This window comes from Calonectris borealis, chromosome 4 (genome assembly GCF_964195595.1).
Source record: "Calonectris borealis chromosome 4, bCalBor7.hap1.2, whole genome shotgun sequence".
NCBI classification, from domain to species: domain Eukaryota; kingdom Metazoa; phylum Chordata; class Aves; order Procellariiformes; family Procellariidae; genus Calonectris; species Calonectris borealis.
This window is the reverse complement of record NC_134315.1, coordinates 15,160,773-15,187,073: the sequence shown is the minus strand read 5'-3', so window position 1 is coordinate 15,187,073 and position 26,301 is coordinate 15,160,773. Positions and strand designations below refer to the sequence as shown.

At 40.0% G+C, this 26,301-nt stretch overlaps 1 protein-coding gene across 2 annotated transcripts in view; it reads left to right on the top strand.

Annotated features, from left to right (window-relative positions):
• SLC2A9 (solute carrier family 2 member 9) overlaps positions 1 to 22,612 on the top strand; it is a 105,519-nt gene extending 82,907 nt beyond the window's left edge. For both annotated transcript variants that reach the window (XM_075148773.1, XM_075148772.1), the window contains exons 11-12: positions 3,755 to 3,882; positions 22,182 to 22,612. In XM_075148773.1, the coding sequence (XP_075004874.1) occupies positions 3,755 to 3,882; positions 22,182 to 22,439 (386 nt within the window). In that variant the 3' untranslated portion in view covers positions 22,440 to 22,612. The remainder of the gene's footprint in view (positions 1 to 3,754; positions 3,883 to 22,181) is intronic.
• Positions 22,613 to 26,301: the final 3,689 nt, after the last annotated feature.

Sequence of the window (26,301 nt, the reverse complement as noted above, 5' to 3'; positions counted from 1 at the left end):
AATAAAATACACAGATATAGAAGTGTTGTTGCATGTCATATTGTGTCATGTGGGCTTAATCTAGTTTCATTAAACTGCCCATTGATATACACGTCCTGCAGTAGGAAATTTGTAATTTCCAATAGATGTAGCATGCTACAGGTATAACAAACTTTAATGGCACTGCAGTATGTTAAGAGCTTCTTCCATTATGTTCACTGCAATGCTGAAAAGAACGATGTATTAGAAATGAATCACTGTAATTATTGTGGTCAATGCATTACCTCTTTAAATTCATGTTCAGAAGCTGCCTTGCTGAAAAACTCCTACAGGAAATCCTAATATACATTTTTGGTTTTATGATCAGAGCTAAAATAAAGCTGTTTCACTGAAAATTGTGTGGAAAGCCTTCCAGGGGAAATGCTAATGCCAGGTTCATCCCCCATGAGAAAGAACATCAGTTAGCTTTTTTGTGAAACGATTTCACCCGTGTTCAAACACATGTTAAAGTTGCAAAACCCATGACGAAAAGACTGTTTCAAAAAATACAGTGGTTTGGTTGGATAGCTTCTGGCTGTGGTTTTCAAGTATTTATATTTGAACTCAGGCCAGTATGGACCCATCTAGCCTAGTGATTACGTAGAGAACCTTGCAATGAGACTGACTCCGTAAGGAATGGTTGATGAGATGCCATACTATTGTCATGACCCAACTACTCAAAAAGTAAGGTGGAAAATCCTGGGATTTTGTAAAGTGAGGGAGCACCAAGCCTGCATCTGCAGCCTGCACACTGCAGCCTGGATCCAAACTTACCAGTCAAAGCATCCTACAGCTTCCTTCAATCCCATGCACCCAGATTTCTTTCTCAAATAAGCCAAGTTCCAGGAGAAAAGGGGTCCTTGAACACACCTCTGACACCATGAAATGGCTGGGGATGGACTCCTGGAGCTATCAGTTCAGCTGATCTCAGGTGTCTTCACTGTTTGTGTCTTAAGGCTTTACATTTTTCCTTCAGGTTGCCCTAATTTCTTTTTCACTTCACTCAGTTGTGGAGTGTGTTCTTCACAGTGGTGTGGCTGTTGGCAGGCATTCGCATCCCCCACTCTGCATCCTAGTAAGATCAAGTCTTTGCTCATCTGCGTATAGCAAGATACAGCAATGGCCTGGCTTCATTCGGTTTCTCTTTTCAGGCTCCTTGGTACTTCAATATAATTAAGACATCCCTTTACAGAAACTGACTTTCTTTGTTTTGTGATGCTATAGAGATGCTTGTCTATGCCACGAGAAAGTCTGGAGGTCTGTCTGTGCCACCTTTCCCATTCCTCTACAGCACATTTGAAAGAACTCAGAGCAGCTGCTAATTTCTTTTTTTTAGACTTTGCAAAATACTATTTTATCATCACTAGATTAATTGATTATTTTTCAAATTAGATTGAATAGCTTTTGTGGCAAATGTGACTGATAATAAGTTTTAGTGATGATTAATATGTATCTAGAAATTACATTTGAATTTCAAGGAACTTTTTTCCAAGATAGTGCCCATGCATTTTTATTTCCGTAACATTTATGCTTTCTGATATGTTTCTGTCCTTTTGTACTTTTTTTTAGGTTTTTTTTTTTGCCTTTGGCTTTTTTCCTCTCTGGTACAATGTGTATTTTCCCAAATGGGCCTCGAACAGCATTTTTTATTCTGCTGACAGAACAGCAACACCTCTGTAGATTGTCCTACAGCAAAGGCATGACAGAATAAATGATCATAAATAAATCATCTTACATGATTTCTGTGTTTCCAGTCCTTCAATTCCTCTCTCCAAGGGGCAAGTGCCCTGGCAAACCACTGCTTCGCATGGCATTTGAGACCTAAAACAGATGCTGGCAGAACAGATGTGATTGTTGTTTTGCCTGCCATATCTTAGGATTTGAACCCAAATCCCAAGTGTATGATAAAATCGGCAGTGGAAGCCACCAAGGATTGATAGACCCCGTGTTGCTTGAATTTCGATAAGTTATGCCTGTTCAGCTGCTTATTCTACATGTTCAAAGTGCTATTGGGAAAGGTCACTTTTTTTAGTCACAGAATTCAGATACTACATATGGCTTGTAGAAGGACACTAAACTAGGGCTTGGATGGCCTAAACTCTCCATATCTCAGTTTCCTATGTATAAAGTAAGAGTAAATAAATTTATTTGCTCTGTACTTTTTTTGGTGTGATTTATGCTGGCAGTCTATGTTCTCACAAAAAGTCACGCTAGCTGATGATGGAGAGCGATGTCTACTAACATATGTAGCCGCTTGGTGCATCATGTTGCCTTTCTTTTATGCACGTATTCATGGTCTCTGCATCTCAAAGATCTGGAATGGAGGAATATCTGATACTGTGTGTCGTCTGCATGTCCTGTTACGTGTTTACAAGTTCCTCCCTCATACTGCTCATGGGACACTTCTGGTGCATGTGTGTAAGTGCCGTTGAGCACAAGGGGCTACGTGACAGTGCGTCGCCATAAAGCACTTGTATTCACAACTGCCCAAGAGTACGGGCAGCGCAAAAGATAAACACATAGATCCAGTGCAATAAGATCCAGTGAATGGATAAGTCTTTGGTGGTGTATATATCTTAACTTATATATATTTTAGAAGTCAGGATTGTTATAGAGATTTTTGAAAGGAAGTGTGTCCATTAATATGCTTTTGATTGTTCACACTAACTTGTTAAAGTTTAAAACAGAGAAAGGACTTACATAGTATATGTGTACATGGATCTCGCCTACAAAGCTAAGTGGTGAGGCAGATAATACCGGCAGACATGAGGACCTAGAGGTAGAAATCGGTAGCACCAGAATACTGAAGAACTGGCTGATGTTACTAGGTTTACAGTTCTCCAAACTGTGGTGAAATAATTCTGCAAGTACATGCATGTCTAACGTGCAACATTAACTGAAATATGTAGCCAATCAGCAGATGCAATCCATGTTTTATTTTATAAAAATTGAAATATTTCTATTGCAATATCCTATTGGAATGAAAGAGCCAAAGATCACAAATTGAGACTTTCAGCTACTAGACAGCTATTCCCCGGGGGTTATTGTCAGGCCAGCAATATGCCAGTGCTGTACAAAATAGTCCACTGCCTAAGTGGAAGGAAACACGAGTGACAAATGTGGTATTCAACTGAGCTTGTTATTATGGAGGTCAGAGTCCTTGGCTGATGCGAGGAATAGACCTTGCCAGAAGTGCCAGCAGTATATCTAGTAAGGGAATGTATTAAATGCATCAATGAAAAGTATGCTCATAGAGAAGCAAATGTTTTGCCTTTTTTATTGCTGAAATAAAGTGGGTAATAATTATAAAAAAGTACTGTTTAATCTTTTTGGAGCCATCTTTCCAGCTGTTAAGGTCCAGAAGTATTTTGGAGTATTTCTGAATTTTCAGAATTTCAAGCATTTTAGTAGAAACAATCATTCTTATTTTTAATAAACGGCTCATTACATGGTACTCTAGAAGCTGTTGTGTGGATTCACTGCTCTCTTACCTGCTTGCCATCACTGAAAGGATGTAAAACAGGAGATGCAGTGGCGTGAAAGGGGAAAGTGTCACTTCTCTAAAGTATGATTTTGACAAATCACGTTTTCCTGGCTCAGGTACACCTGAGCAGAGAGCTGAGAGGAGTCCTAGTCACTGAGGTGTGCAGCACAGAGCAGGTTCATCTCCGTAAGTGAAACAGCTGTTGGCAGAGCAAGTTTACTAAGACCACTGACTTGTTGGACGCTGTTTCAGGTGGGATTCCATTTGTCCTCACTGGAGAGTTTTTCCAGCAGTCGCAGAGGCCGGCCGCATTCATGATAGCTGGGACAGTCAACTGGCTCTCCAACTTCGCAGTCGGACTGCTCTTCCCTTTCATTCAGGTACTCAGCATCCTTGATATTTGATATGCTATGATATAGCTCGTATAGTGTAGCATATGATGTTTGAATAGTCATTTTCAGGTAATAATAAATATCTTTTTATTGAAGTGGATGAAATTCCTACCACATTTTTGATACAGTTCAATTGTGCTACCCACATATCTCCTTGTTTGAATGTCTTGGAGAAAATTGTCCTGCAAAAGAAAAATTATTGTAACCTTGGACAACCCTATATGGCAAATTCCCCACAGGAGTGCGTTAGCAATGCAGTCTGATGGCGGTGTCAAGAGTTCATGGTCACTGATGGTGATTGTCACTGCCTTTTTCTTCAGGCTTTAGGCCACCCATCTTCTTGTTTACCCTAGGCTTTGAGAATCCTTATTAGTCTCACTGGGGAATAGATCCTCTCCTCTCCTCTCCTCTCCTCTCCTCTCCTCTCCTCTCTTCTCCTCTCCTCTCCTCTCCTCTCCTCTCTCCTCTCCTTTCTCCTCATCTAAGCTTGGCTTCATGGCTCTCTTTTTTTCAATCTCTTCTGTCAGGCTTTTATCTTCATTAGCTGGTTCCTTCTTCCTGCAGCCTAGTTGCTGCATGGATGAATTTGTTCCTGTCCCAGCTTCCCCAGGCTCCCATAAGCTTTGCTTTTAGTGGATTGCTTTCTTTCCTTGGCTGAACTAGTCGCATGGAGGACAGAGGCCAGTTTCATCAAGAGCTGTCTAACAACTGATGTTTATATTCTAACAGGATAAGTTTATTTTCTAAAAAAATAAAATTTAAATTAAAAAAAAAAAGAATAAAATTCTAAGTTCAATACAGAACAGCATTTTTCCCCTTTGATTCCTAAGAACACTTCATCATTGTTGATGTGTCATTGTCTGGGAAAGGAGACTTCAAACAGCTTCTCGTTCAAAACCACACTGAGGTCCTTTTCCTGACCATGAACCTCTCCCAAGGACTGTCTGCCGTCTCTGGAGCTGATGCTCTGTCTCGGGAGCTGAATGACAGCTGATCAGTCCCCTGACCTACCATGTCCAAACTCTTTAAAAAGCCATCCTGCTCCACTGATACCAGTTTAAGAGTGGAGCTCACAACTACAGCGCAAAATGAATAAGTCCTAATTGATTTTTTTAAATGCACAGAAAAAAATACTAGGGGCAGGGGAAGGGCACAGCAGGGAGCAAGCCCGCCAGGCTACGTGCAAGTCCTCACAACCAGGAGAGAGATTTTGGATTACCCTTCAAATCATCTCTGAGTAGGAGATTTGACTGACAGGCAAGGAGGTGTTAATGCTGTTTGTGCCGTCTTACAATTGAAAATTATATGATACTTTATAACAGTATTTGCAGATACTGTAAAATTATACTGTAAGACTATATATTCATTTTCATTTGGCGAGTAAAACTGCTTTTACTAAGTAGCACTGTTTAAAATTATCTGTATGAGATAGTTTATGGGAGAACTTGAAAGTCTTATAAAGTCTGACCCTTGATCTAAGTTTGACACTTAATTTAAAATTTCTTGTAAAAGGAAGAAGTCTCTAGTCATTTTGATTACGTGGATCACCTTCAAAAGTCAACATGAGTATGAAGGCTGTCATCCTTCCAAACTCTGCGCTCCTACTGACATTAACTTCAATTAGACTACTCAGAGCTATAAGTCTTAAGAGCTTGTTTTAATACTTACTGAAATCAATGAGTGTTTTTCACTAGTTTCACAGCACAGAGTAAGGACTTGCTAGCTTAGACATTTAAGGTGAGATTTTCAAAAGCAGGTAGAGACCTAATTCTTTTCCCACTGAGGTCGTTAGAACATCTATCAAATACAGAATTAGGCAATTCCCTTGTGTTTTTGAAAACCTAACCTTAGTCATCAGCATCAGTCCTGGTCCGGGAGGCAGCCTCGAGCTCATCCAGCAAGTGGATGCTTCTGTGTGGATTCATACCTGTTTCTCCAAGAAGATGGGGACTGACTATTTAAGCAGCATTGGGGATTGCCTCCAACCCTGGCTGGCCAGGCACTAGCGGTCCCACTGCCCACCTCCGTGGCAGCCGGGCAGGTGGCAGGGAACGAGGTCTCAAATCTAAGGGACATATAATCTGAATACTTTTATTTGTTAGGTTTTTTAATTACCCAGAGACATTTAAGGAATAATCATGTTTCTCCAAATTGTGGTTCCTGCTTCCTGCACAAAACTGAGGAGCCACCTGAGCTCTGGCTGTCAGTCGGATCTGAACTCATGCAACTCAGGGTTCTCCCTTCTTGTCTTGCTAATCCCACCTGACAGATCACCTGGTGGGAACTGTTTAAAAAGGCCCTCAGTAAATTCAAATAAAAATGCAAACTACTTTATCTGGCTTTTCATATGCATATTAAAGCTTTTTGAATGATTTAGTATGCATCCATATGAAGTTTGCTGTAGCCTTGGGGAATTTATCATTTTGTGTCGTAAAAATTTCCCATTGTATGATTACGAAATTACCACTTTAATTTTAATGAAGGTAAATTATATTTCCACCTTGCAGGGTTTTTGGTTTTCTCTTCTTTAAAAAGTAATAAAGAGAAAGAGCTTAGAGTTTGCACCTAAAGATGAAAGCAGTGTAACTCAGACTTTGATTTTTAAAGCTTTTTCACAAGATCAAACTATGACGTCTCCTCACTCCCTAACTTTCACTTTTTTCCTATTTCAGCCAACCTTATTCTCAAAATTCAGCTTGTGAGTCACCTGTTCCTTTACAGAAAGGCAATAGCCTCTCCTTAGCTCATTCTTGTAATTCTAAAACAGGAAAAAAAATCTTTAAAATGCCTTCACGGAATGAATGCATAATCCCTTCTGTGTATTTAAGTACTAATTTGATTGCTTGAGAGACAACAGACACTTTTTTGATCATTGGTGTGCTTCTACAAAATGATCCCAAACGTTTGGGAAACAAATACATTAACTTTAGAGTTATTAAAAAAATCAACCAGTAGTTAGTTCTCCAAACGTCACCAATTAACTAGTTTGAATGCCTAGATTTTCTCCCCTCAACCATCTGTAGATACATGTAATAGAATAAAACACAGGCTTGAGTCATACATTAAAATGTATGGATGAGATTGAAAAGCTAGTATACAAATCAATTTTTGACAAATTACAAAAAATTTAAAATGTGGCTACTGTTCCAGCCCTCATCACTGCCTATTTGAGGGATTTGTTTGGTCACAATTTTTATAGATTCCTGAAAGTTCCTAAACTGAATTTATCTGACTGTCAGCTGTGTTGGTGAAGTTTCAGCAGAAATGGTGCGGGGTCAGCATCTCACAGAAAGCATTTAATGGCTGGCTGGGTGAAGACCCAACTCAGCTAAGCTCTCTCAAACACCAAATCTTTCTCCCATGTTTGCTCTTTGTGATGATTCAGTTGCTATAGATAATTCAGGGCAGAAGAAGGGCTTGTCTCACAATCATGATGAATAATATTGATTCTTGCTTCAGCCTGATATTGCAGTTTTGATGCGCAGTGTTACAAATCATCTGTTATTCCTTTTGTGACTAATATCCTCTGAAAAATGTTTTAAAGCACTTTCTTGCTCAGAAGGCATATAAAAGCAAAACTGTTCTTTTTGATGTGTTCATAACAAATCAGTCTCTGAAAATATGACTCTTTAATATATGAAATTATTTTAGAAAATGAAAAGGAGACAAAACCAAGTCTTCCAAAGGCTAGCAATTCTCCTGAGACCTCCAAATAATGGAGTCTCTTGAGATCTAAAATAAGCATTTCAGTCATGGACATCTTGTGTACAGATCACCCAAGCGCATAATCCTCACGTGGCACATAAGTTGTGTCGCAGTGGAGCTTGCAGTGGGAGCATGAATGTGGTTTGAAACTCCCTCATAGACAATTTGTTGTATTTCTTCTTGAGAAAACGTGCTAGGTGTTGTCCCTACTGATAAAATGCAGTTACTCCTTTTAAAGTAGGATGCATTGATGGAAATGGGCTTCTGGTTGCTTTACGATATCAACAAAGTATCTCAATGTACGAATGTGGCATGGCAAGCTGAGAGGATTAGTCATCTTCTCCATGTGTTCATAGTGTAACTTCATTTCCTAATGGTTTAGCTTCTGGGAATATAAGATACAGATTCTCTATGTGGTTTCTTTCTGAGTAAATTTTCAGCTAGCTGTAGCACCTGGAGCAAATTGAGTATAATAAACCAGACTCCAAGTATTTGCTCGTACTTGAAAAGAGCTTATGCTCAGTATGAAAACCTATGAGTCCTTAGCTTTATTTTTTTTGTGTGCAGAAAGCATTTTGAGAATGAGCTTCTGTAGTCATCCACATCCATCCAAATCATTCGACCATTTATTCATATCATCCCTTGGGAATGGGAATAGTATTTTATGTCTCAAATGAGCAGACATAACAAACCAACAAAGTTTTTGGAGTGAAAATGTTGGGCAATTGTGGATGTCATTATAGAATCGTTCCAGCTGGAAGGGACTCCAGGGTCTCTGGTCCAGCCTCTTCCTCAGAGAGGGTCAGCTGTGAGATCAGACCAAGTTTCTTAGGACTTGTCCAGTTGTGTCTTAAGAACCACCAAGATTTGGTACTTCTATGTTAGCTAGCTTTTAAATTCAGAGGACTCAGGAATCAAAACTGATGGTAGTTAAAATTCAGCCAGAGTTTGGCCATTTCTGAGAATAGTTTTAATCTCAGTTTTAAAAATTGAATGTTACTCACTATCAATCCTGAGTTGAAATAAAACTCACTAAAAATTCTGGAAAAGACATGGAGGCTTGCTGCTGCTCATCAACGTATTTTATAGGGTAAATTATGACAAATGTTTCATCCTGTCTTAATAAATGGATGCTTTCTGGATGTTAACAGGTGCATCTGTTCTACGCTCCCTCTGAAACTGTATTTAGAAAATCAGGAAGAGTCTATGGGACAGAGGGTATCTGTTCATCTTGAGAGAAGAGGGAGACTGTACAGTTAGATACAGATTTTGTCTTTAGAAGAAAGACAAAATCAAAATAGGACCGTTTTAAGTTCCTGTATCTTTGTGAACTTTGTGCACATGTGAGAGAGAGTGCAAAATATTTGTAATAGTGAAGTAGAGAAGTTTGCCTTCAAGCTCTCCCATGTTTCAGTATAACCAAGCAGCAGCCAAATGGTTCTTCCTGATACACAGATCCGCGGGTGTATGTGGGACGTTTCTCACCTTAGGCTTTACGGATCACTAATACTAGTGGTCTGCAGAAATCAATGTGAGGGAAACAGTTTCTTTAATTTCTTCTTGAGAAAATACTAATGCCGTTTTGATGAGCCCATGAGTGTCGATGATGCTACTGTTATTTCCTGTAGGAGTAAGCCATTGTGAAGAACTTTTCATGCTGGGGGTAAAACTAACACTGTCCCCAACTAGGGGAGCAGGAAGCCCACCTTCACCAAGACCTACTTTACATGGAGATCTTCCTTGTCACTGGGGGTTTCCTCTTTAAATGCCTCTGTTCTATTGTCATTAATGGTGATATATGACTAAATCACAGCTCAGGATAACAAACCTGAATATGTCAGATTTTCAGGTTAAATCCACTGACTAGAATGGATAGCACTGGCAGAATAATTAGTACTTAGATCCATAATTTGTTTTAGCCAATAGAACTTCTAGGGGGAAGAAGAACATACATATTTTTGTTGTTGTTTTGGTAAGAGTGTGAGTTTCAGTGAGTAATTCCAGGTACTTTAATAGGTGTAACATGTTCATTGTCATGGTTAGACTGAAGCATTCTTTTCAATAATTACATTGTAGGTATTTTATAAATGCTCCAGGTTGCTAAGAAGCTTAATATATGACATCAATTAGTCTTTGAGTCGAATTCACAAAGATTTAAAAAAAGAAGCGAGCTTTTTACGCAGGGACCAAAAGCGTACCTGTTTGTAGGCAGCATAAAGGAGAATTTTGAAGGTCTCTTCTTTGTGATCTGTGTGCTTTCTTCCCAGCAATGTGTGTTTTTAATCTAGACTTGCACTTGCAGACCTTTTAAAATTAGACTAATTACAGCAGTGGTTATGTGGCTTCTGTTTTTTCCAAGATAATAGATTATGTGGTTTAAGTTTGCTGACTGTTGTTCCAACGTGTAGAGCCTGTCAGATATCAAATCTTAACTTTCTCTCCTGGAAGGTGACTCCACACTATGAAAGTGTGAATGTTTGTATAGTAGACATGAGAATAAGTACTCTTTAAGGTCAAAGTCAGTTAAGAGCATCTTCATCACTGTCAGTGGGAAGGGTGTTAGTCTGGAAAATATGCAAAGCTATTTTCCTGCACAGAGCTGCTTGATTACTAAATATGGATACATTAGGAACAATATTAGTCCCTGTAGTTCCCTTTTTGTATTAGCACTGTGCAATCTCCAGCAACGATGCTTTATCTCTCCCTACTTATCCACATCCTAAACCAGACTGGGGTTGCATTTGCACCTAAACCTCTTCTCAGAAGAGGGTCTTGAAATGGGAGGAACTTAGATTTGCATCCCTGCTTATCTGGAAACAGTGTGTTTCAACTTTCAGCAGGGCACTTGGACCCAGCTTCACAGGTAGTAGTGTTTACTGGTGCAGTAGTATGTCCTTAGGAGTCTTATTAACGTAATCAAGGGCAGAGCTGCCAGATGCTGATATCATGCCTTAATCTGCAAGACCGAGCACAAAGTACTCAATGGTAGATGAGACCACACATTCAGAAAGTCAGGTGATGGCGGCGGTGGTGGGATGCTCCTTTTAGTTGTGGTTATATAGAAAGAATAAAGCACTTAAGCAACTGTAATATGTATTTTTAAAAAGAGGATGCTATTTTATTGCTGTCTGCACCATGTCCAACAGCCTGCCGGTTTGCTCAGAACTGAATAGTGATAGCAGTCAGAAGCTCCAGCTCCTCACTGCACGTGTCCCCGTCCCAGGTGGCTTTGGCTGCCTGTCAGTTATGAGCAGAGCCTTGCTTTCCAGGCTTCTGCAACCCTTATAAAGCATAATAAAACCTTTTTATCAAATTCCGTTGGAATGAATTGATTCTTTTGTTGACTGCTACAGTGAATGTGAAGTTCTCATTTAATGGGGTCCAGCACAAGGTCCTCTGCAATAACTGAGCATCGCAAAGGAGTTAGTTCAGCTACAGCTCTAGCAGGGAGGTGCTTTGATACCCAACTTAGTTTAGAAAGTTTCGAGGCATGCCAGACCCACTTGCAGTTGCTTCCCATTCTCTATTTATCTTGGGTCAAGGCCTGTTCTGTTCAGTGATTTCACCAGCAAGAAGAGTGATGAAGCAGAGAGAATGTATGTTATATTTTCAGATAACTGCATCAAGAAGGATGTTAGGAAACCTTTTAATCATGAGAATAGTGTAACTGTGTAATGATGTGTGGAGAAATTGTAGCTTGTCCGTTACTGGAGATCTATAAAAGACTGGCAGACAGATGTTTGTGAAGAACTGAGGCTGCCTTAGTAATGGGAATGGACTGGCTGGCATCTGTGTTCCTGGTTTTCTATGAGTTTATTGACATTTTGAAGCCTTCAGAGCAGGAAGTGTCTCTCATTAAGTGTAGCCACAGCATGGGGCTCCTTTAAGGGTCCTTTAAGCTTTGTTTTGTTGTTACTGTGATACATCACATGTCACTGCAAGACGGGCTGCTGCAGGTTGTGGTGGCAGGAGAATCCAAACTCCAAAAAAAAGTAGAAGACAACTGCAATTACTTCTCTCCTTGGAAATGGTGATGGCATAGTAGGAATACTGTGATGATGCTTTGGGCTAAGTAATCTTGAAAAATGCAGAAAAATTAAGAGGAAGGAATGGCAAAAATTGCAATGAACTTGGAGTGAAAGAAAGCAAACCTGAAAATATTCCGTCTGGAGAAAAGATTTGAGAAAAGAAAGGCTAACTCTGAATAACTGAGGGGGGAGAAAAGATCACTTATTTTCTTCAGTTCAAAAGGATCAGAAAGTGTTAAACTTCTCTGACACATCAGAGAAAACCTTGTGAATTTCAGAACAACTTGGGTAAGAATCAAGCATCCACGGAAATTTGAGGAATCTCTAACCTGAAGGCCTTCAAGGGTGTATTAGTCATCCTTCTGTAAGCTTATTACTATTTCATATATTCCTTCTTTTATGGATAATGAGAGGAAACAGATCATTTTCCCTTTGGCAGTAGTGACTCACTAAAAAAAAAAAAAAAACAAATATGGCCAGAGGAACCTATATATTCTTGTCTGTTTTAAGGTACAAGCCGTCAAATATCGCTTACTTACTTCTGCATTAGTATTTTGTAATTGCACGAGACTGTGTCTCACATGTACAGTACTCAGTTACCACTGAAGGTTTCCAGTGGATTTCATTCTTCTCAATAGGGTATTCAGTGATGAATTCTAAATCGCATCTATTTCTGTTTTAAATTTAACTGACTTTACCCTTCAGCCATCAGATACTTTATTTGTTGCAAATTTTTGTTTATTTAATCTTCTGTTGAACAGAACAGAACAGACTGGGGGTTTTGATATATTTTTAATTGTTGGCTGAAGAGTTCATGTGAATGTATTTCAAGCAGTGGAGTTTCTCTAAGTCACTCGCAAACCATAAGGAGTTCATTATCCCACAGGATATTTATTCCAGTCCTTGATTTAATGAAGAACTTCTTAAACAGAAGAATAATGAATGGCCAAATAACATATAAACCAAATAAGTTTGCTTGTCCATTAGCCTCCTGCTTTCTCTTTCTCACAGGCACATGTAAAAACAGAAACTATTTCCAAAGCACTTGGATGAACAAGACCCAAATCTTGTAAACGTGTACATACACAAATGGATACAGGCACACCCTTATTAATTTAGCCAGACTCAAAATTGTTACTTGTGGATATTGTTTGGCATCACCTCCCCAGATTTTCTGTTTTATTTTATGTTACTGGAAACAAAATCTGAGGCCTTGCCTGACTTTGCTGGAGCTTGCGGTTCAAAAATCCATTTTAAAGAGTGAGTGATAGCTGGTAGAAATTGGTATGCTGAGGAGGTGCTGGAGTGTGGAGAACAGGGACACTTGGTAAATCAGATATTGGTGTGTATGTATATGTGGAAATAGGTGCAATGAGCTGAAGCAGGCAGAGGGGATAACAAACTTAAAGCAGCAGACAAGCACAATCTAAAAGGTTTGAAAACCTCTGGTGCAATAGGATAGGCATGTGTTAAGCTGTTACTCTTCACTAACAGTAAGTTTGCAGGCACAGACTTCTGTAATCCGTTGGTGTAGCAGGACCTTAAATTACATGTTATCTAGAAAAAGGTGCTGTTTATTTTTTGTAATTCATTGTGTAAATATAAAGAATTACTAAGCATTAATAATTAGCAATTAATTTCATGACATGTTTTTTTTTCATTACATGCTGATCCATTCTTATTTCATATTTCAATTTGTTCCATTAGATCGTTATGAGGCACTTACAGACTACACAGTAAATTAATATTATACTGCAGGACAACATAGCAGATTTCTCCAGAAGTTTTCTGTCATAATAATTTCTGTTTCTAGAAGACTGTGCAGAGTCTTTTTTTGGTGTCAAAGTCATGGTGTTCTTATTCAGTGTGTATTCAAGAAATACTTAAATTGCTATGTATTTTATTGAAATTGGAATCTTAGCGTGGATATACTAAACTACATTCTAGACTAATGCGCTTTCCTCTCCCAGTAACACACTGGAAGCAGATGTAAGCCAGAGAGGAAATAAGGAAGTTAGTCATTTTTATCTGCCGTGAATATTCTTGGGGTTTCATGCTTGGTTCTGTAAACATCTCTTGTGTTACCTTTGTCTGCTGCTCACCCCATTGCCGCACACGCATCCCCCCTCTCCCTGGGTTACGGTGAGAGCCGCTGGCTGAGCTTATGTTTGCCCCTGTTTTGTACCCTTCTGGCTACCCCCGTGCCATCCCCATCCCGCTGGCCTTCAGTCTGAGGAGCGTGCGTTAGCAGGGGAACACTCTGCCTGCCCGCTCCATCTCAGCAACCAGAACCGGCCGCCCAGAGCCCTTCTTTTCCACCTTTCTGCCTGCAGAGACCAGCTGCATCTGTACTGCTCCTCTGGTTCCCTCTCTATCCCATCAGTTGTTTTCCAGAACAAGCCATCTTCGGCTTTCCTCCTAATACAAATGTTTCCAATCACCAGGGATCGTGGAGGAATACCCAGTTATGATTAAAGGACTGCTAAGTGGAAAGCTGATTTTAGTCCTGGCTAGGTGTGACTTTCACCTTTGGCACCGCGGGGCTACACGTCTACAGCAAGGAAAGAGGGTTTTGAAATCATTAGAAGTATTGGGGAAGTGATCGATGGACATCTTCAAATCTCTCCACATGGTTGTACTGAAAATGATGTAGCTCCCTATCGAAATGACAAAGAACTGAATTGCTGCTATGGTTTCCTAGGAAAAAGAAAGGACTTAAACGAGGTTCATTTAGAAATGGGAGGAACCTCTTTTTCGTCTTGCCAGGCCTACATACAGTCCCTGAGGACTGCGGGGATATTCCCTCTCTTTTACTTCTGCCACGGTAGAAACTTGTGTTATCCCAAAATGGGATACAAAGGCATCATTCTCTTGCAGCATTTCTGCAGCAAGACTGAGGCAATAATAGTAATAAACTGCAAGATGTTTTGCAGCTCTCTGGCAGAGCAGTAGTGTGGAATATCTCATTTTTGCAGGGACAAATAAATGTCACTGTGCAGTTTGAATGTTTTGTCCAGTTATAAAAAACCAGCTTGATTTTACAAAGTCGTAATAGTTATACCTATCCTCCATCATCTGGTTTTTTTTGCATTGTTCCCCAGTGATTGGAAAGTGGGACATGTGATAAAGCAGATATATATTGTGCTATAGGTTCCAGAGATGAACGCTCAGACCTTAGTGAAGATTTGCATAAAAAGCTTAAGTTATAGATAGGTGTCTGGCTCTTCAGGCTGGGGAACCAAGCGACTGACAGAAGTGACCTCTGTAATTCCTGTCCGGTTCACTGGCAATGGAAAATTATGTGCTTTTTATGATGGACGAACAAGTCACTAGATTTGGGGCAGGCCTCAATAATATCTGAGAAATTGATGGAAAGTTTTGGGGCTGTCCTGTCGCACCCCATCAGTGTCCCTCCCATAATGGTGTGCGTTTTCACAGGAAAGTTCAGCCAACAAGTGATAGCATATTCTGAACCATAAAACATTAGGAAAACTTTTTAAATAACTCAAAAATACTATTAATATCTTTGTTCTCAGAAAATTAAAACAATGAACAGTGTAAGAGCATGAGCAAAGAAGGATATGAAGGAGATTATATAGTAAATAGAGAGTGTGTGACGAAAGATCAATTTTAAATATTTATTATGAAGAGCTGCCTATATCCTCTGTAGTTGTGGCTGGGAAACACCTTTTCAATGAAGAAATCTTTGGCGTCGGGTGCTGATGTTTGCCTAACCTTTCTGCATACGGGCAATAAAATGAGGACATAGCTGTAGATGTGCAGCTCGTTGCAGCCCGTCGTAGTCAGATTGTGCCCAGTTTCTGAGCTGGTGGGTGGAGGTCTAATTCTTGTGCCCTGGCGTAGGAGGTCAGGGTTGGTGCTTTGGTTGGCAGATGCTGATGCTGAGAGTCAGAGGCAGATGCTGAGATGACAGGAAAGGAGAACAAATAGCTGGATGGACATCATGTCCCCCAAATAGTGAGTGCTTTTACTAGCTGGATTTTTAAGTGAGGAACTCAGAGAAAATAGTCTTTGAATTTTCATGTGTCTTCTTCATATAAGCTTTTTATTTACATTAGGGTAGAAGGCATCAGAAAGAAGTAAAGTACAAATTGTCACTAGCTAGAAATTGGGTAAACTTTTATTTTCTTTTATTTTTAGACTAGTTAAAGTGTCTTGAAAAATAACCTGCTTGGATCTGTAATCCAGATGGAGCTCAGTATCAGATGGGAAACAGGTACTACAAGGCTTGTAGCCTTAGTTCAGATTGCTTACTAGTACGATGCAAAGACTTATGTGTGTGTTTATTTTCCCCCTTTCACAAACTAGTTTATTTCTGCCTGTGAAGTAATGCTTCTGAGTCATTATACTTGTTACTGGAGGCTCTCCTGCACTTCTGCTCTTTTTCTTCCTTATTTTTACACTTGAGATTTTCCTTCTCGTGCATCAAGATTCATTTACCCAGAAAGATTGTCTTTTGGTTTTCCTTATTATTTCCTTACTTATAATAATACCCCTTGACTTTTTCTATTACGCAGTACAAGAATTTCAATAACAAAGGTGTGCACAGAAGCCTATACATAGATTCCCTCAGCCAAGCTATTTTAAGCTTTTGCATTACATCTGATGTTTAAAGTAACTACAGTGCACTCATATTAAGGGAAACGGCTAAAGTTCCCCTCAAGGATGAGAAAATGAAATGTAGGCTATCAGAAGGTTAGATATGAGAAAAAATGCTCTTAATTAGAAGCAACCCACTTCAAGGATAAAATACAAGGATCTGTTAACTTTTTTATGAAGAGGTAGTGAATGTTTGAGGATTGGGGTTGGAATTGCAGTTCGTGACTGAAAATGTCTCTATTTTTTACTTAGGAAATATGTTTCATACATTATATTTTCGTTCTCTGTCCTTCTTCATTGTCCTGTACCTTCAGCAGAACCTTAAATTTTGTCTGAAACTGAAGAAGAGGTAAAGGACACAAACTCTCTCATCCATTTGTTTCAGTGGGTTATATTAATTTGAAGCAAAGTAAGTAAAGTCAAATGTCCTCATGAATAACTGTTTTGCTGCTGATCATTTCAATAAGACATCTAATCATTATCATTTGACCTCATCACTTCAAAATCCAGTTTGACCCCCATCTCATTACACTAATCTTCATGGCAACTTCCAAATGCCAGCACCCATTGCCAGTGCCAAGGGGCTGTGACATTGCAAGTTGAGAATTTAGAATCACATTTTGGCATTTGCTGGGAAGAACCAAAAGTTCTGTTTTAAAAATATTAATTTGTTAAACTTGCTAAATCTGATTCAGAATTTGTTCATTTGCTCATTTATTTTGCTGTATTTGCCCTAGAATATCTATTTTCCTGTTTTCAGTATCACAGTCCTGCTTAGAATTTAACCTTTGCTACAGAAAGACTTAAGTCATTAAGCAGCCATCGTTAAATAGCATGTGATGATGTTCTACTCAACTACTTTTATATTTTTCCAGACTACAGTGTTCACAGCATGTAAGCTGTTAGCAGGACTGCAGACTGTTCTCAGCTAGCAGACTTCAGAAGTGGCAAATTATTAAATTTTTTTTAATCAAAACCAGAAATCTGTTCATTTCAATGCAAGGTTTTTTATTTGTTTCAGTTTACTTTTGCTCATTCATTCTGGGCACTTTAAGACTGTTCATAATGGCAAAATTAAGTATTCTTTACCATTTTATTTAAAGGGAGGAAATACCTGTACATCCTACCTAATGTGTATAGCAGCCCAACACAAGCTGGGAATATGTTTGTTAACCACTTTGCTTAAGAAAACGTGGCTGGGCTGCACCTACTTATTCATACACCTTGCTTATGCAGCTACATCTCATCCTCAAAGTCAGGTTTGATTGCTTGCCACGCCTGGGATCTGATTTGGGGGAATTGCCCGAGTCCTTTGACTCTGATTCTTATTTGTGGTAATTGCAGCGTGTCTTAGGTGAATAGTTTCCTGGTTTTCCTTTTTTTGACAAATGCAAAGCCTTGATCAGCTGCAGAAAAGAAAAGATAAAAATGAGTCATTCAAGATTCAATTGGCAGGACGTTTTCAGAAATGCTGTGTTTTAAATAGCCTCCTTAGAAAGCTGGTATGAAAATAGAAGGTGATGAGTTTAAAAGTTTATGCTTAACTTTTAAATATCCTGTATAGCAATAGCCCTCACCGGCCTTGGAAAATCCAATGTAAATCCTGCTTTGGAGCGGTTTATTAGCCTGCTGACTAACTAGGAATAGGCTGTAGGTATCCAAGGTGCTTTCCTCAGGAGATTGCATCAGTAAGCGTGTCAGCTGTTCTCTTGCCATCCCCTGTGCAGCTGGGAGGGCAGGGGACAGAAAGCCTGGCCTTTCAAGGACCTTCGACTATGAATGAAGAGCAAGAGATAGAGCCGTTGTTATTTAGGAAACCACCTGAAACTTTGGGCAGCTTTGAACCTTGGCTGTTCATGCAGGAGGACGTACTGGAGAAATGTTAGGGGAAAACAGCTACAAAGCACGGACTGTTGTAGTGCTTTGTTCTGTTTCTAACCTTCGGTTTCTAACCTTGTATGTAAAAGCCTGGCTTCAAGTATTGCTAAAGAAATGTGTTCCTAGCTCTGGCAAGCCTGTCTGGTGTTGGAGGAGGAGAAGCACGTCGGAGAAGGTGGCAGCTTGTTCTGAACCTGAGCAGTAGGTGCAGGCAGTCCGAAGAGACTTGCCTGAGTGGATGTGGCAGGGGTATGGCTGGGGCTGGCTCGGTGCCTCCTGCGTGGCCAGAGCTGACGCTGCTGCTGCCAGGAGCTGAGTGTAAGGAAGTAACCCGTCCTTACGTGGGAAAGCTGGGAAGCAACAGAAACCGCATACTTTCCTTGAATTTATTCTGTATTTAGTTAGAATTTCCATTCAGAATTGGCTTGCTTTTGTTTCTTCCCCCGCCCTTCCCTTCCTCTTTTAACCCTCCCCTCCAGCTGTTTCGATGTGGTATTTTTTATTAAGAGTCAACCTACTCTTCAGGTGGCTAAAAGTATTCAGTCTTTGAACTGAACGGAGGCATCTATCCCGTGTAGTTAGTGAAATAATGTCAGGAAGTATAGAAAAATATTTACCTTTTCAAATTTTATCGTATATGTTGTCATTATTCTCATATCATTGAGAATGCACACGTCAGTAAAGGATCTCGAGACCATGTCTGTTGGGCCAAATACACAGAGTTGCAGAGTACCTGTGCTTTGCCACCAAAGACATTAATTGAAATTCTTCCTTGGTGTTTTACTCCCACCCCAGCCCAAGATAAGCAAAACTCTGGGGTTTTAATTCTAGAGTGGCAGATGCACAGTCTCTATAGATGTCTTGTCTCTAGCAGGTTGGAAGGAGTAACTCAACAGAGAGAGACTATGGATTTGGAGATTACAGATGTCAAAGAGTAAATGAGACATACAGGCTTCATGAGCGTAATACAAATAATATATAATATAATATAAATAAGCGAAAGAATAGTAATTTCATGGAACAGAGACACAGATCCATTTTCCTGTCAGATCTGTCTATCAGTACCTTTTCTGTAGTAGCCATCATTCGATAACTCAGCATTTATCCTTTTCCCAGCACATTATCCTACCTTCTGGATCCCTTGATGGGCACATCAGATATGCTGTGGCCAATATATTAATTGTTCCACCCCTCAGATCTTTCCTCCAGCGCTAAGCAATTCAGAATACATCAGAAACAGATAAAAATGAATTAAACATCTAGGCTGAGCTGTATCCCACCCCTGTGCCACTAAGAGTTTCTGTTGAGTTAGGATTCAGGATTTAACATTTTCTTTCTGCTTTACTCTGTACTTCTGTCCTACATCCTTTGTCAGGGTGCATAACAGGTAGAAGGTTTTTGTAATGAGTAATTTAATTCACATGTGATGTTCTTTGGTGCCAAATGCAGGTTTGGGTGATATGAGTTGAACTCTGAATGAGTTACAAAAGGCTTGTGAATATGAGTGTTTGCCTTTTCTGTGTGCATGTAAAGTAACAACCAGCTTTAAGGAGATATTATGACTAATGAAGACTAGCTGGTGAGAAGAGGGCATTTTGTGATCACCCTGCAGTGTTCCTGTCCGGGAATTAGGGCTCTGTTATAACAAAATTTAATTTTTAGCTTATTTTCTGTGGAATTTCTGTTAGAGGACCTTGGGGGCTACTTCTAGAGGGATCTGCAGAAATTAAGGAGAGCAAGTTTATTACCAATAAACATAAATACATTATGTAAAATAATTGCAAATAAAATACGCACTCATGAGAGTGTTCAGTTCAATTAGAAAAGGTTTAAGGAGACGTGAATCAAAGAAGATGTAAACGCTAATTTAGATCATTGTCAGCAAAGAAATAAACAGGAATAAGAAAGGTGGGACAAAGCTGTGGCTGCACCACCAATAGATGCAGGTAACTTGTGGCATCTGATTGCCAGGCTTATTCATACTAGGCATTAATGGTTCGTTTTCATCATGGAGAAGATCTAGTTCAGTAAAGATTTTAAAAAGGGAAAAACATGATTCCAGATTGGAGCTCTACCATTCGGCTGAACGACGCTTTCAAATGCAGAAGATGCAGATGCAAAATTTGAATTCTTAACATGACAGGATGATTTATGAGGCACTGGGAAGTTATTTTTTCCTGTCTACTAAATCCATTTGCTTCTGCCTCTGTATAAGCTTGAAAGTCATATCTGTTCCCATACCAGAATATTTTCCCCCCTCCTCACCCGTGCTCTTTGGCTTGTCATTGTCAGGTTGCTCAGGAGTTTGTGCTTCTAGGATTTAACAAAAAAAGCATTGATGATCTCAAGAGTCCATAGTCAATATCAGAGGATGCACTTTCCAGCTTTTCCTATTACAGACAGGAGTTGAAGGGCTGAACTAGGTAATGAATTATGGACGGAAAACATTGTGACTAGGCAGGCTGGCAATCAGCCACGGTATTAAAAAGCAGCTGCAGAAAAGGTTTTTGCTTTTTTTCTTTCTTGTTCCACACATGAATTCATGTTCTTCTTCCACGCCATGTATGATGTATACTGAGCAAGTGAAACATTAAAATAGCCGTAGGAATTGCGTACACCCTGAACCCCCAAAGCAGGGAGCTTAACCAGCCTGCAGTGTAGGACTGGTACAGCTAACGACGATGGGAGTGTGTTAGAAAAATGTGGAAAATCAGGGTTACATCGTTGTCTAGCTCTGTCTTAATTGTTTCAGATACATACCTTTAATGGCAATTGTAAGTATGTACATATAGGAAGCCACGTCTGCTTCCTCCGTCCTGAGTGGTTTTCCTCAGGGTAACCTCTGCCTTGCAACACCTGGGGTGACGTGTGGGGGTCCGGCCCTCCTCGTATTCGCTGGTCATGACCTCACGCAAGGCACCATGAAAAGGTCGCCCTATTTTTGGAGCTGGAGATACCCCTTTTGGTTTAATTCAGCCTCGGTAATAAAAGGAAGTCAGAAATATATGTCCATTGGACATATTTTTTCGGGACGCAGAGTGAGGTGAATCAATAGAGGAGGAAGGGAGGTTTCTCAAAGGCTGGCAGGTTTCACTGGAGCCACGATACCAAACCTCTTCCTAGTTCAACAAAGGGCAGCTGGCAATATTGTAATTATCAAATGTTTTTCAAACTGTACTTTTGAAACATAACTGAAAGCTACTAAATGATCTAATAATCACTAGGCAAGAAATACTTGTGTTTTAGTGAAGTGCAACTCTGACTAGTTGGTTTGAGCCTTTATAATCAGTTTATAAATTAACTTCTTTGTGTCTTTACTCTTTTTTTTGCAGTGAAGTAAAATCCAAAACTTACCAATATGGCCTGTATTTCGTTTTCAGTTAATTCTTACACTAGTCTCTAGCATGAAAGAAGTGCATTTTATGGATTTTTTCCTGCTGTAAGCTCCCATAACCTTAGCAATAATACAAATGTCTGTCCTTTGGGTTTTTTTCCTTGTTTATTTTGCAAATCTCAAAGCCTGTAACTAGTGTGATGCAGATGCCCCTGGCTATGGCAGGTTTCCCATGTGTTGGGTACAGGTGCACAGCATTGCAAAAGCCTGCCTCGTTTTTTGTACCTAGAAATTGCGAGGCAGTGTGCAACAACCCGGTGAAACATCTGCCTCATTTCCAGAAATACCGCGGCAGCGCAAGGCTCAGTTAAGCCGTGCCCGTAGCAGGAGCCCGGCTGCCACCTGCTCTCCTCACAGCCGCGGTGCCTGAACTCAGTCTGGTGTCTCCCAGCGTCGCCCAGATTGCAGATCTGCGCGCCTCTGCCAGGAACCTGCTTTTCCTTCGATGGGCCACAGGCAGTGTTGGAAGAACATGCATAACGATTCATGCATTTTTATGAACTTCTAAGCACTCTGACTTGCAGTGAATGCCAGCACTTACTGTACTTGGTTAAAAACTGCTCCATACCACCCGTTTTTTCTTTCAAACTGTTCCTGATGTTGCTTTTCTTTTGACTTTTGTTCCTTTTATAATGACCTTCTCCTTCGTTTTGTATTCGCAGGGTGGCTTACAGACCTACTGCTTCCTAGTGTTTGCTGCCATCTGCTTTGCGGGAGCTACCTACCTGTTTTTTGTCCTGCCTGAAACAAAAAATAAAACATTTAATGAGATCAGCCAGGCATTTGCCAAAAGGAATAAAGTATCTTTAGAAATGCAAGAAATGAACCACTACCCAGGGGAGAGAAAATCCAGTGCAGAACAAGAATCAAACTTCACATCTTCGGTGGACAATGGGGAAACCAAAAAAGGGATTGTGTAAACCCGGGATGCTCTTTCGGGGGACGGGGGGAAACATGCTCTTTTCATTCAGTACGTTTATAGCAATGCACAACTTGTATTTTTTTATGTGACAGCATGAACTGCTTCCCCCTTGACTATGTTTTAAGTGAGTACGGGTGAATTTGTTAGCAGCTAGGGTGATGGTTGAGGAAATGAGAGGTGGGAGTAGCGGGCGGAGTTTTCTTGTGCTCCTGTGGAACAGGTGCTGTGGTGGGTGGGCTGGGGAGTAGAGACCAGAGAAGCAAAGTGGCGGTGGGGAGCAGGGGTTGTGAGCAGCAGCCGGCTGAGCACCCCTGTGTGCTCGCGGGGAGGTGTGTGCAGTTGCCAGGGAGGAGGAGGAGGAGGAGGAGGAGGAGGCAGGGAAAAGGGAAGAGATCCCAGCAAGGGGCTGCTAAGAATCGATGCAAGCAAACCTGAAATGGTACCGGCTCACATTTCTCCATGTTTCCCAATATGTTATTAAAGTTGCAGGTGAGAATTGAGGGCTTGAAAGAAGACTTGTGACACTCCCCCCGACCTCCCATTCCTTTTCCAGCTATTTTGACTTTCAGTTGCTTCGTCTCAGCATCTCCCAGCTTCTCATAAATGGGAAGCTCCAGGTCCTGATGGGTTTCCTTGTCTCTGTTGCAAATCCTGATTGACTAGTAATAGAGTTGCCTCTAGTTTCTGGGTTTGCTGGCATTGCATTTCTGTGGAGAGAGATATATATATATTTCATTTTATTTTTTAAGAATAGCTATAGAAGCTTTAATATGAAAAGAAAACTAAACCTCATGTAAAGTGAGAGAACTCTGATGGTACGTGTAGGGTGTAGCGTTAAAAAAAAAATCAAACACCAAGTTTCCCAAGGGTTAGGGTTTTTTGATTGTTTGTTTTTGCTTTTCTTTAAGTTCCTTTTAAAACAAGTCTTAGGAGCCAGAATTTCCCTGAGACCCAATAAATGTCATTTCTTAACACTCAGATCTCCAGAGGAATTTGGGTGCCTATTTCTTATTTAAACACTAATTTTCATTTGGGCATTAGATTCTGAAGCTCCAGACCTAGTTCACATTAATACGTTTCTAAGCTATTTATTGCTTTGTAAAACTGTCCTCAGAGTCTGCTTAATTTTGTGACAGAAAGACTCAGCAGGCTGTTGGGAGTTAGGTGATCCATTCACTTCCACGTGGGATTTTTTTTTTATGAACATCATCTTTTCAGTTTGTAATTTTAATAATAGGTTTTCTTGATCATTCTAGGTACCTGGATGCTGAGGGGGTAATAAGCACTTTTAAATTAAATAGTTAGCTGTTTTATATGAAAAGTCACTGAGTCTTAGAGCTGATCTCAGTTAGGAGTAAAGCACAAGAAGCAAGTGAAGCATTTGGGTAGAGCCAGCTGCTTTCACAAGTTACATTTACTAATCCAGAAGTTCATAAATTTCAGGGTATTTGGGAAAAAAAAAATTCCAAATACAGAAAGAGTGAATTCCAAATACAGAAATATATGAATATCTATATTCATATATATACACAAGGGAGAATTGCTTTCCAATACTTGTTTTTTTTCAGATTTCCCCAAGTGATAAGCTGTTTATTGTTTGTTTTACACTGTAAATTATACTGTAAATCAAAATCAGAGATCCTAATGTTCAGCTATTACTACTAAATGATGTATATGGTTTTATACTGTGATTTATTTATATGTGGTGTATTTACTGCGCACATTGTAAGCTGACCTAATAGGGCAATTTCAGTACTGGGTAATGGAAGAAAAATTGATCTGAGCCTTTATGCCAGGATTTATGCTATTTTACTGGCATAGAGGTACAGCAACAAGTAAGAAAATGAAAATATATATGAGCAAGAGAATTCATAATGAAAAATCAGATTTATGATATTGGTGCTACTGTTAAGAAACAGAGTGAATCAGGATTATACCAACTGATAACCATATGTAGAAGCTAATCAAATACTATGGAGAAAACTGAAGGATGTCTTCTAATAACCACTTGTAAAATTATATATATAGCAAATGAATGTGTCGTCTTTCAGTGGCTTTAGTTGCCTATTCCATGTGTTACATGAGGCTTGCTAAGTGAATGGCTATGTAAAAAATGAGCTTGAGTGCCACCCCTGCAGACAATTCCAGGAAGAAATTCTTCCTCTTCTGCCTGCAGGGCGAGACTGGCAGGTTCAGACCCTCTCATTCAGATTGAGAATTACCTTACATTGCAGTTGGGGCTACTAACATGCTATGATGTGATCTGATTTGAGTCAAGGCGGCAGGATTGGAAACCGTTATTATTATTAGAATTAGGAGAATTTAGCACTTAGTGCTTTTCATTAATGTACGTTACAGGCGTTACGTGTTGATAATGTTGCCATCGGTTATCTTCAATAAAATATCCCGTTGGCCTGATACGGCAGTTGTATTGGACTTCTGCAACAAGATAAAATCGCCTTACAGTTGCTTACAGTTGCATTTGGAGCCCAGCTCTGAACGTGTTGGTAAGGCGATGGTTCGATAGAATTTCCTGTCACAGCTCAGGGGCTTGTACAGATTTAACAGCAGGGGGTTGTGTTTTCCTCGTCCGCAACCCCGTTTGCCCATCTCTTGCCCTACCTGAGGCAGGCACGCTCCAGATGCGCCCTTTCTGTGCAACTACAAAGAGAGCTGCCACGCGCTGAGTACGCCGTGGGACGGTGGTAGCACACCTCGCCAGCGTGCCTGGGTGCCCGGGCTGTGCTCACTGGCCAGGGAAGGTGGCTGCAGTCTCCTCTGCCTTGGGTTGTGGAAGTTTCTGAGGCAACTTCAGATGTACGGTACTGCTTTAACTTTCTCATCTCTGACCCTAACGAGAGTTTTGTGTTGTTCTTCAAGTTGTTCCGTAATAGTTTTTTCCGTTGTTATGCTGCTATAGCTTCTCCAGCAATGAGAGGACAAAGTGGAAAATATCAGCAATTTATCATTTGGTTTTCTTGTTGAATGTATCAAATTGTCTACAGCCCATGTGTTTGTCAGTGAGTGTTGTGTGGTGCCACATTCTCTTTTCCCGTCTGTGACGTTGGGATGAGGTACTGCCAGATGGTGTTTGTACAAGTACCGCAAGTGGCTTACGTGTGTGTGATCAACTATGTCCATGCACAATGATTGCAAAATAAACCTTTCGAATTAAACTAAAGTGATGTAGGTTTTGTTCTGGGTAAATCTGAATATCTACAACTGTACCAGTTTCATTGTTCGATTCCTTGTTTTTTTGTATGTCTCAGTACAGGACTGTACAGTCCTATGTCTGGATGACCCGAGTCATTTTGGACTCTACAGTTGGGTGGTTGGGAGTTAGGGGGAAGAAAATCATCTCTGAAACGGTATATTTTTTTGAGCATTATTTACATTTTCCTTCTCAAATCAGATGCTACACTTTGTTCTTTCATAGGTTTATATTGGGCTTTAGAAATAAAAACACATCAGTGAGAGGTACATTATTAAAACGGGCTAGTAGTCGTAATAACTGTGTGTAAGAATTATTGAATCTGGTGAAGCTTTTTTGCAGAAAGTTGTCATTTGCAATGGATGACTGAGTTGCTAAAGCTCTAGTTTCTGATGAGAAATTCAGTCAAATGACTATTTCTGCTACAAAGATATGCAAAACCTGAGATCTGAAATATGTATAAAAAATTGAATTTCATACTTCAGGTTCTGAAGCCAATTTTCACTCCACAAGGATCTGCTTTCTAGTGGGGGAAGATGTGAGTAGTTCAGCCATATGGGACAATTTTCATCTTCAGAGTAAAATGAAAAAAGAAACTCCAAAAACAACTCTTTGAAATTTGCTTTCTTCCCTTTGACTATTTTTATGT